The sequence below is a fragment of the Lotus japonicus genome, chromosome 4, assembly GCF_012489685.1.
Source record: "Lotus japonicus ecotype B-129 chromosome 4, LjGifu_v1.2".
Taxonomy (NCBI): Eukaryota; Viridiplantae; Streptophyta; class Magnoliopsida; order Fabales; family Fabaceae; genus Lotus; species Lotus japonicus.
This window is the reverse complement of record NC_080044.1, coordinates 68,077,603-68,089,169: the sequence shown is the minus strand read 5'-3', so window position 1 is coordinate 68,089,169 and position 11,567 is coordinate 68,077,603. Positions and strand designations below refer to the sequence as shown.

At 34.3% G+C, this 11,567-nt stretch overlaps 1 protein-coding gene and 2 non-coding genes across 4 annotated transcripts; all 3 read left to right on the top strand.

Moving 5' to 3' along the window:
* The first annotated feature begins 928 nt into the window (after window positions 1-928).
* LOC130710766 (subtilisin-like protease SBT2.6) lies at window positions 929-7,121 on the top strand. Of its 2 annotated transcripts, none has more exons than XM_057560119.1 (12): window positions 929-1,141; window positions 1,320-1,368; window positions 1,494-1,708; window positions 2,071-2,215; window positions 2,303-2,697; window positions 2,971-3,066; window positions 3,304-3,376; window positions 3,643-3,928; window positions 4,282-4,607; window positions 4,834-5,101; window positions 5,437-5,718; window positions 6,169-7,121. In XM_057560119.1, the coding sequence occupies exons 3-12, from the start codon at window positions 1,515-1,517 to the stop codon at window positions 6,573-6,575; spliced, it is 2,472 nt and encodes an 823-aa protein (XP_057416102.1). In that variant the 5' UTR covers window positions 929-1,141; window positions 1,320-1,368; window positions 1,494-1,514; the 3' UTR covers window positions 6,576-7,121. The 2 variants fall into 2 exon arrangements, with proteins under 2 accessions (XP_057416102.1, XP_057416103.1); XM_057560120.1 differs by having other exon boundaries at window positions 929-1,186.
* A 2,518-nt stretch (window positions 7,122-9,639) lies between these two features.
* On the top strand, window positions 9,640-9,719 carry LOC130716427 (small nucleolar RNA SNORD36). Its single transcript, XR_009012040.1, has one exon. It is a non-coding gene; the product is annotated as a small nucleolar RNA SNORD36 (small nucleolar RNA).
* Window positions 9,720-10,201: 482 nt separating this feature from the next.
* Window positions 10,202-10,289, top strand: LOC130716435 (small nucleolar RNA SNORD36). Its single transcript, XR_009012048.1, has one exon. It is a non-coding gene; the product is annotated as a small nucleolar RNA SNORD36 (small nucleolar RNA).
* The last annotated feature ends 1,278 nt before the right edge of the window (window positions 10,290-11,567 follow it).

Genomic DNA, 11,567 nt, shown 5'->3' with positions numbered 1-11,567 from the left:
TCTTAATAGGATTCGATATCAATTCCACAACTCTCTTTAAATCATTCTATTAAATAAAGAGCCTACTTTACAAACAAATTTTATATTACTTTTAAAACTATAAACTTAATGAAAAAATATAAATCAGTAGTAAAATTTATTTTCTAATGTTTGGAAGATATTAATGATAAATTACATTTTAATAAATTAAGTGATTGGTAATAGATTAAATCATGTTGTATATTTATTTCTATAAGTGAATGAGATATCATTTTATTAAATTATAGGTGTTTTTTTAGTCTAGCATATTAACGCTGATGATAATGACTAAACTCCTCATCACGGATGCTCGTATTGTGTGATAAACTTTGTCATAATATGCACTCTATTCTCATATGTATAGATCGAACCCTAAACCTCATTATTAAAAGATGAAATGAACTAACCACTACGCCATTCTTTTATTTTTTTTTTTAAAAATTATATGCATGGTAGCAAAAATAGTTTAAGTCTTGAGTAACGCATTAAAAAAACCTTGGTTGCGATAAAACATAAAATTTTAATTTTAATAATAATAATAAATGGAGTAGTAAAGAATGGGAATTGACTATTGAGAATGAAAACCTTTTTCCTATCCATGTGGTTGTGAGCATGTGAGTCAGTGAGTGTGATTTGGCATCAAACTACAAGGGCCTTACCGTCTTTTCATCTCAACCGTCTCCGACAGCCTTCGCGCGAATGTCCCCTTCCCACCTTTTTCTTAATGATTTTGCGAAGAAAACATGAACCGAAAAACCTCAAAATTTTCCAAAAGTAAAAGATAAAAATAAAAAATTCCATTTAATTTAATGACTTAGATTAGATTCTGAGGTTCTGAACAGCACAAACAAAATGATTTGAATAATACTATTAATAATGATAAATAATAATGAATGTTCATTATTAAGAATACTTCATTGCATTGCATCAAGATTCAAGATCAGCCATCATCATGCTCTGACTTCACTTCACCCTCTCTGGAATTTAATCAAACAAACAAACCAACCCTCACTCTCTCTCACTCTTCCTGTACTAACTCACTAGCATCTTCTAGTTCCATGGCATTCACCTTCAACAGTGACTATTAGATTTTTTTTAGATCTCTCATCACCTTCACCATAATGTGAGTGAACTGTGAATACTTTAGCTTCAATGTCATGACTCATGTGTATTTCCCTTCACTTTTCTCTTTGTTTGCTTTTTTTCCTCTCAATGATTCTTTACTTCCTGGCTTCTGTTTATTTACTGCTTCACTTTTTATATATATATTTTTTAATTAATGTTTCTGCTGCTCCCTGTAGATGTGAGTGAGCAACAGCTTGCTACTTGGATCGAAGTGAGTGGGCATTGGTAAAGTTTGCCACTTTTAGCTGAAAGTTTCAAAAGGGTTGTTTTATTTTCTAGATATGGGACCAGCTTCTGCTTTGTTTTGTTGATTAGTATTTTTTACTTAACTTGATTGGATCATGAAACAGATCTTGTAAACCATTGGAGTTATGGAACGGTCAACGAAGATGAGATTGGTGGAGTTTGGTTGTGTTTTGATTGTTCTGTCTCTTCTTCTGGTTTCTGGGAGCGCTGAGGTTTACATAGTAACTGTTGAAGGTGAGCCTATCATCAGTTACCGTGGAGGAATTGATGGGTTTGAAGCTACTGCTGTGGAATCTGATGAGAAGATTGACACCACAAGGTACTTGAAAGCAATGTTCCTTTCATTGGCAAGTGTTGTTGCTCACATTTTGGGTGTGTTTGGGTAAATAGCTTAATTAAGCGCTTATTGAACTAATAAGCGCGCTTATTCGATAAGCGCTTCTTCATAAGTTAATTTGATAAACTTATTGAAATAAGCTGAAAATAAGTTATGAATAAGCACAAGTTCTTATTTATAAGCTAATCTGAACATCTTATGAAAATAGCTCAAAACAGCTTATATGTAAGCCATAAGCTATTTACATAAGCTCTCCGAATACTTGTATAAGTGCTTATGGTATAAGATAAGCTGAAATAAAGTCTTCCAAACAGGAACCTTATCTTACTTTAAATTTTTTCCAGTGAATTGGTTACTTCTTATGCTCGTCATCTTGAAAAGAGACATGACATGATTCTGGGGATGCTGTTTGAGCAAGAGACATACAAGAAGCTCTACAGCTATAAACATCTTATAAATGGGTTTGCTGTTCATATTTCCCCAGAACAGGTAATGTTTTCCATTTTCTTTTTACTATTGCATAGTTAACAATAAACTTCACTCTGATTTCCTTAAGCTTTACCCTTTTATTAGTAGGCAGAAACTCTAAGACGTGCTCCTGGAGTGAAATCTGTTGAGAGGGACTGGAAAGTGAGAAAACTGACGACACATACCCCGCAATTTTTAGGCCTTCCAACCGGGGTATGGCCGACAGGAGGCGGCTTTGATCGGGCTGGAGAAGACATTGTGATAGGATTTGTGGACTCAGGGATCTATCCCCACCACCCCAGCTTTGCGACTCATAATACCGAACCGTATGAGCCGGTTTTGAAGTATAGAGGAAAATGCGAAGTTGATCCGGATACTAAAAGAAATTACTGTAATGGGAAGATTGTCGGAGCACAACACTTTGCTCAAGCTGCAATAGCTGCTGGGGCATTTAACCCTTCAATTGATTTTGCATCTCCTTTGGATGGGGATGGACACGGAAGGTTCGGCCCCGCCACTTCTTTGTTTACTACCTTTTCTCCCTTGAGTTCTTTACTTATCTCCTTGCCTATAAGATTGTTAGAGAATATGATGTGAATTGTGACATTTCCTGCTTATTAGCATATCATGAGAACTTAAGTAAGAGTAGTTCTTCTTCTTATGTCTTCTAAGAATTTGAACTTAATAGTATAAGCACTCACGGAGTCATGCTTAAGGTAATCTAATTGGATATAAATTTTTAACAATCCCTTTGTTTTCCTCGCATCATCTTGCAGTCACACAGCCTCTATTGCAGCTGGAAATAATGGAATCCCTGTAAGATTTCATGGCCATGAATTTGGGAAAGCAAGTGGGATGGCTCCTCGTGCCAGGTGAGGAGTAGTTCCCTTAATTGTTCCAAAACTGCAAATTACATTCCTTTCTGTAGTAATAGTGTATGTTTGGTCTAACTCAAAAACTCAGTTACCATCAGTTAGCATCCATTGGAATGACAAATCTCACTTTCCAATGACAAAAACGTCAAAGGAAGAAATGGAAGCGTTTCCGTTGAGCGGAACATAACAATAAACCAAACACAGCCTTAGTCATTTTGGTGTATTTGTCTACAGGATTGCTGTGTACAAGGCCCTCTATAGACTGTTTGGAGGGTTTATTGCCGATGTAGTTGCTGCAATTGATCAGGTATACTAGTATATCATATATTTATACACTAACTCAAAAAAACACATTAAGTAGACCCCAGCCTCCCATGTACACACAAATCACTTGCTTTCTTTCCTAGCTAATATGTTCACACTGGAATACTAGATACCTTGTGAAAGGATGTTATTGCTGCATTTTTTTTCTGTAAATCTCAACAATCAACATAAATTCTAACAATTAATTATACTATCTCATTTTTTACTACAAGTATTCTGTCTCGAAATTTCTAATCTAAGTTTCAACAGGCTGTATATGATGGAGTGGATATACTCAGCCTTTCAGTTGGACCCAACAGTCCTCCAACAGCCACAAAAACTACATTTTTGAACCCTTTTGATGCTACACTTCTTGGAGCTGTGAAAGCTGGTGTATTTGTTGCACAGGCTGCTGGAAATGGCGGTCCATTTCCTAAGACAATGGTTTCATATAGTCCATGGATAACATCTGTAGCAGCTGCAATTGATGATCGTAGATATAAAAACCATTTGACCCTTGGGAATGGAAAAATCTTAGCTGGAATCGGGTTATCACGTGAGTTTTGCAACTTCCTACAGTTATGTTTTTCTTTTTGCTGGACCGGCATTGGGAACTCTAATGTGGAAGAATTTGGTGGGAATTTTCATTGTAGTTTATGAGACACAAAATTAACTTTCATCCTTATAGGGGAAAAATAAAATGAAAACAAAACCACATATTTCAACTTTCAAGTAGAAGTCTCTTTTGAGTCACTTCTTCACTTAATTGATTACTTGGACTTTGTTTTATCATGATCCACTACAAGAAAGAACCAAAAAAGGAGAAATTTTTGCTAAAACCTCCCTTATTTTCTTTATATACTCACTGCTCAGTGAATATTACTAAAATATCCATAATGGCTTGTACAGCTTCTACACATTTAAACCAAACATACAAGTTGGTTGCTGCAAATGATGTGCTGCTAGATTCTTCACTTATTAAGTACAGCCCCACAGATTGCCAGAGACCAGAAGTTTTAAACAAGAAATTGATAGAGGGAAATATTCTTCTCTGTGGATATTCTTTCAACTTTGTTGTTGGTACTGCATCAATCAAGAAAGTCTCAGAAACAGCAAAGACCCTTGGGGCTGCTGGATTTGTTCTCTGTGTTGAAAACGTTTCCCCGGGAACTAAATTTGATCCTGTTCCTGTTGGCCTTCCCGGAATTCTTATCATAGATGTCAGCAATTCGCAGGTTCTTAGACTCATCTATACTGCTATATTTATGTTGTGGTAGATTGAGTTTCACTACAGCTAAACTTTTTTCTCTTTGGCCGATAACTTATTCCACAATCAACTACTTATTTGCTATCATTGTTGTTTCTCTCCGTGTTCTACCTTTTCATAATTATTTTTCTTTTTATGATCACAAATATGCTCTATAGATCATGTCATTTACTACTTGCATATTATTTTTTCAGGAACTTGTAGATTATTATAATATCTCTACACCAAGAGACTGGACTGGACGGGTGAAGAGTTTCATAGGTACAGGTAAAATTGGCGACGGCTTGATGCCTATCCTTCATAAATCTGCACCACAGGTGGCATTGTTCTCCGCTAGAGGGCCAAATATAAAGGACTTCAGCTTCCAAGAGGCAGATCTTCTCAAACCCGATATATTAGCTCCTGGTTCATTGATTTGGGGTGCTTGGTCTCTAAATGGAACTGATGAGCCAAATTATGTTGGTAAGTAATGACTTGACTAAATGATCTCTTCTTTGTAATTGAAAAATTCAACCAACATTTTCAAATTTCTCATTGCAAAAAATCTCTGAACCTTCAAATTTGTTCATAGGAGCAAGTGATTGGATGATATGCTGCATTGCTACTTTAAGACGGATTTTTTTCCTTTTTTTGTTGCTTTTTTTCTTTTGTTCATGTGGAAATACATTAATACAAGAAATTATCAACACCTGAGACAAAAGATAACCAACTTGACAGGAGACATCTTTCTGGCAGACAACAGAGTACATGATTTTATAGAATTGATTTATTTTAAGCAATTTTTTTTGCTTGTTCAGGTGAGGGTTTTGCCATGATATCTGGAACTAGCATGTCCGCACCACATATAGCTGGAATTGCTGCTCTTATAAAGCAGAAACATCCACAATGGAGCCCTGCCGCCATTAAATCAGCCTTGATGACAACATCAACAACTCTAGACAGAGCAGGGAATCCTCTTCTAGCCCAGAAAACTTCTGAAACAGAAGCTATGAAGCTGGTCAAAGCCACTCCTTTTGATTATGGGAGTGGGCATGTTGATCCAAGAGCTGCCTTGGATCCTGGTCTCATCTTTGATGCAGGTTTGATCTTTCTCTTCTCTGTTATTGTTTTTTTTTTTGTCTTGGAGCTTTTAAATTCACAATTAACTTGAAAGCTAATATTCACCCCAAGTTCAGAATCCCGGTAAAACTCATCAACTTCTCTGAATCTATTTTTGGCGGGTTGGTGACATGAGAAGTTCACTGGAAAATAAATTCTGTAAAATAAAAATGTGGTTGAAAACCTATGGGAACTAGAATGCAACTGGTGATTCTTGATCAAACTAATAGCAAACTTTGATTGAAATGTATTTAATATCCATTCTTAAATATGGTGATTTTCTGGCTTCTGTTTCCTGCTATTTAAACAAGGGTGCCTAAAACAACTTTCAGTTCTAAAACAAAGGTGCAAACCAAAGCATAGTAATAGTGATAATAACAACAGTAACAATCATAAGTTTTGCTTCATCAATTCTGCTGTTCATTTTGCAGGATACGAGGATTATCTCGGCTTCTTATGCACAACACCAGGCATTGACGTTCATGAGATAAAGAACTACACTCATGTGCCATGCAACACTACCATGGGTAAACCATCAAATTTAAACACCCCTTCTATCACAATTTCCCATCTTGCGGAACCTCAAGTTGTCACCCGCACGGTCACGAATGTTGCTGAGGAAGAAACCTACGTGATCACAGCCAGAATGGAACCAGCTGTTGCCATTGAAGTCAACCCTCCTGCAATGACTATCAGAGCAGGTGCATCGCGTAAGTTTTCTGTGACACTCACGGCTCGATCAGTTACAGGAAGCTATAGTTTTGGCGAGGTTGTAATGAAAGGGAGTAGAGGGCATAAGGTGAGGATACCTGTTGTGGCCAAAGGATGCCCCCGGTAGACTAGTTTGGTCAGCAGAGGAAAGCAGTGCTTATAATATTCTTTGTAACCTTGTGGGGGAATAAGGTGTGGCGGTAGATTTATAGCATGTTTGGATCAACTTCTCTTGTCTCAGAAACAACTCTCACACCTAAAAGCTACTCATAGAAGCGTCTCACCAGAATTGGTTTTGGCTTGATTTTGGCTCCATAATCAATTATAGAAGGTTTTCCAAACATGCACTTTTTCGTCTAAAAAATGTTATGATATTGAGTTATGAATAGGTGTAAAGGTAAGCAGGTATAAGGGGGTGACTCCTAGTTTCTTCCACATAAAGTTTTGCTTATATGTCTAGTGATTTGCTGAAATGCTTCTTCGTGAGAAGTTTATTATTACATGTATCTGCCCCATTCCCTAGTAATTTATTTTTTGATGTACCGAGGGTGTTCCTCAGCCAATAGCTAAAGACTAATCTCTTCGGGACGTATAGATCATCGAAGTGGTTACTTGCCTAGTGCAGCTGTAATCTATGAAATAATTAGTATGATATCAGGTGTTAATGTCACAACATCAATCTTACTAAAACTATTGGCTATCTAAACTCACTCACTATTTATCATTTCCACATGATGAAATTTTTTATTTTTCCTTTCAATTTTCTTCTCTCTTTGGTGCTTTCTATGTTTGGTTTGACGTTGGATTAAACGCAAATGTGAACTCACGTATCTCAAGGTGTTGACAAAGAAGTTAGAATTTGTTAAATCAAGTTTAACGTGTATTTGAGAAGCGAGATTTTAGCACGTTAAGCTCGTGGGTCCACATTGAGTTGCAAAACCAAACACTTTGTATTCCTTTCCCTTCTCACATATTTTGATCTTTGTCATTTAATTACTCTTTTTTTTTTGTCAAATTTTATTTAAATATGTAGGAGAGTTTTAAACTCTATTCCAAACACATTATTAAAAAATTAAATCCGCTAAAAACTGAACTAATCAAATACTAGACCATTTCATCTGATTGGGCCATTGTGTATAGCAGTTTGCGGATTATATGGGTAGGTAGTTGACTCGGGTTGGTTGGAATGGTTTGGTCCAGTGTTTGGGTTGGACCAATTTTTCCTATCTTATTTTATTTTTGTTACAACCAATTTTTCCTATCTAATGAAATGAAAACTGGATCAACTTCTCTGTCTTTTTTTTTGGTTACATCAAGGAAAGAAAGAACAAACTAAGAAACTATATCATGGCAAAGTAAAGGCACCATCGATGTCGGGGGGAGGCTCCAAACTTTCCAATCCCAGCCTTCCTGAACCGCAAGCTTTCTCTGTCTAATCAAATTTCTATTTGGTACATCCGAAAAAAATAACAATAATTTTAAATGTTTGCCGTTAGTTATTATTTTTTTATTGAAAATTTGAAAATTTTCTTTTTCTATCTAATGAACTTTACCGTTACGTTAGTTTCAAAAAAAAAACTTTAATTTACCGTTATGTTCAAAAAAAACTTTACCGTTATTTTTTTTTCACAAGTTGTCATTAATAATGATAAACTCATCAAAAGTTTTACAATTAGTATTTCACTATTTGGATCACCCTTTTGGGGAATGTCATAGTCTGTTGTTAGTTGGTTGCTGTTGCGCCGCAGGGCATATCCCCTCATTGTAACAAAATAATAAATATACAATTATACTTTTAATATTTATCTAATATTTTTATTAATGTGAGTGTCAAGTCAATTTTACTTTGACTTATTAGGATCATTATTATTTTTTAATATTTTTCTAAAGATGTCATTAACAATTATAATTTAAATAATAGTAATTACTATTATTATTTTTAAATATGAGAAACCGAAAATATTTGGAATTAGTAATTAATATGATAAATAATATTAAATTTTATTAATAACTAATTAATATTGATATTAATATATAGGTCAAGTCAAATTTTACTTATATAGTTGATTGATTTACTCCTCTGTCCATTTGACCATTTCCTTTTGCTTGACGTTTTCAGACTCAGTCATTTAATTTCATTTATTTTATTTTTTATTTGAAATATCAATGATGAATTAAACAAATTTTTCAGTTTCACCTTTTGATAAGTAATTACTTTTAAATGAGAAATTAATTGATTTCAAAGAGAAATAAATTAACTCATATGAGAGAGAGATAGGACCATGTATAGGAGTACTATAATAGTAAAAATTTAAGTAATTAAAGATTTTTATGAAAATTGTAATATTAATTATTTTTTATTTTTATCCCACAACTTTAACAAAAAGAAATGAGAGGGCACGTGAGTGAGTCTGCAGTTTAAGCGATGGGTCATTCAAAGAGATAACTTTGATAAAATCAAAAACAAAGAAAAAAGAGACAAATATGTAATTAATTTGGCTGCAGCTTTCATGATCAAATTATTAATCCTATCTTCCCAGTTCCATGTACCGAATCTTTGCAAATAGCCAAATAACATTGACCAATGAAAAATGAAGTTTTCAAAAAGGAAAAAGATAATGGGAAAAAACAACTCTATGTTATTATATATTATATGCACGTTCCGTTGTCGACCAGTGTCTCTTGCTATGACCTAAGGTCACATACTTCATTTAAATACCGAAGCTTAACCTAAAAGCCAAACTCTGCTTTCTCTAATTCTTCTCCATACTCTGCTTCTTCTTCCACTCTCTAATGGTATGCATATGTTCTTCATTTTTCATATCATATGATCTTCATGCTTGTGTTGTGTATACTTTATCTATACAAATGGATCTTGGAATGAATACGATCGAGGAAATACTTTTTTGGTACAAATTTTTCTTGGACGTATTTTTTTTTTAATCCAGGCGTATTATTGATATATACTTAGTATCAATCTCTATCCATACCTTCACATACTTTATTTTTGTTGAAGCTCTTTCATATACTTATTGTTTTTTTTTTGAAAGTTTCATATACTTATTGTTAAATCTTAAAATCTAGGTTAACCGCAATCATAGGAAACGGTTCTAGTATTGTTAGAGGCTTATGCTAAAACTTCCCTAATTTTTAGAGAAGATCGTACTGACTGTTTATGAATAAAGTAGGGGAAGCAGATGATGAATGAAATGAATTACTTATTGGTTATTCCATGAAGATTACAAATCGAGCTTTTTAAAACTGATGCTCAAATCAATCTATGATTCTTTTCTTTTACCCTTTCAAATCCTTAGTTTTTTTATTATTCCATGAAGTTCATGGTCTAGAACTATTAATTTCTTATTGATTACACACTCATCGCGAGGTAGCAATTTCTCACTTTCCCTTCTTTTCGTTATGTTCATCTTTTATATTACTCCCTCCGTCCCTAATTATAAGCTAACATTGAGACTTTTTTTGTGTCACTAAATATAAGCTAACCTTGCAAAAGTTAATATTTCTTTCCATATTCACCCTTGCATTTATTGGTAGTGGAGCACCACCATTAGTAGTACAGTGATGAAAAAGTGTTATCATAAATAGGGGTAAACATAGAAAGTTGTACATTTTTTTTGAAAACCAATGCATCAATTAAGGCTTTCTTAATAAGTGTGATTTTTACAACTTTAGCTTATAATTAGGGACGGAGGGAGTATTATATTCTTTTGAGAGGCTTGAGACTCTTAAGATTTTGAGCAGATGATGAATCAAGTGATTATTAATTGCTGATTGGTTATTCCATGAAGCTAACCAAAATCGAGCTTTTTAAAACTGATGCTCAAATCTGCTTTCCTTTTTATTATCAATTGACCCTCCAATTCCTTAACAGATTATTGATTTCTCATTTCCATTGTCTTCTTCATCTTGCTGCAAAGAAAATGTTTGCTCTGTATCACCCATTGTCTACTATATAAATTTTATCCCTCAAAGTTTTTGAATTACTAGGTGATCAGATCTTGTCATGAAAATTGTAAATCAACATGTTAGCAGCTTCAATCTTTGTTGACCCCGTTCAAGTGGGACATATACAACTCGGGTTTTGCTGCTAATGATGCAATGCCAGAAATATTGAAATATTTGATGATGCATTGGACAAACCATTAGACATCAACTTTAACTCAATTTTAGTCAAGCTAGTGATCAATTAAGGACTTGGTTGAAAAAAAAGAGTTCTATAACTTTTTCAGTGATATTATGTTCCCCATTTGATTAATGTAACTATAGACCCTATAAGATGATAAAAAGTTTGAATTCAAAAAATTAAAACATACAACTTGTGACTGACTTTTCTCCAAGATAGAGGTTGAGGAACATTTTTTTTTTCATTTTTTTCACTAGACCAAAGCAGATTTTTTTTCAAAAGCAAAGAAATTTTATATATTCACCCAAAATTTTGAGAACATCTCTCAAATAACAACCAATCATGTACAAAAACACCTACCATTACAACACTATTTCAATCACCCATCAATAATTCAGATCTAAACTCAAGGTAGAATCTTGAATCCAAAACTATTAAAATTTGAGATGATTATCTTCACATATACAAGTGCTTCTCTAACAAATGTGACACTTAATACAAACCCACCAAAAGGTTGAAAGAACTTGAAAATCTAAATGAGTGAATTTGAGATTAAGTTCTAAATGGACGACATTGAAAAGTTATATGGAGCTTAATGACAAGCCAGACCCGAAATGTCTTAAGGCAATTAGAAGAGTGAGCAATGTGAGACAGATCTGTTTCAACAACATTGTTGAGGGTGTACTAAGTATTTAAACAAGATCAGATCCATAGTTAGTTATTATGTACATCACCCTGCATCTAGCTTGATAAATCAACAGTCAACACACCTTTGCAATTTGACCAAGATGTGACCACTAATCTTTAGCCATCAAAGGCTCTTCTAGTACCACTGTTTGGGCTTTTCTATAAATCAAATGCAGCTTATGAATTATGCCGAAACAAACCCAAGCAAGTTTAGGAACTCTTCCATGTTTCACCATTCAAATTGGGCCGGTTAACAGGCTCAAGTTTCCAGTGGCACACCCCACTCTCAAA

What these genes read in the sequence shown, in the direction of transcription:
- LOC130710766 (XM_057560119.1), top strand. Translation starts at nt 1,515, where the DNA reads ATGGAACGGTCAACGAAGATGAGATTGGTGGAGTTTGGTTGTGTTTTG. An exon ending in TTCATATTTCCCCAGAACAG is followed by an intron (nt 2,216 to 2,302) that starts GTAATGTTTTCC and finishes TTTTATTAGTAG; the next exon opens with GCAGAAACTCTAAGACGTGC. An exon ending in GGGATGGCTCCTCGTGCCAG is followed by an intron (nt 3,067 to 3,303) that starts GTGAGGAGTAGT and finishes ATTTGTCTACAG; the next exon opens with GATTGCTGTGTACAAGGCCC.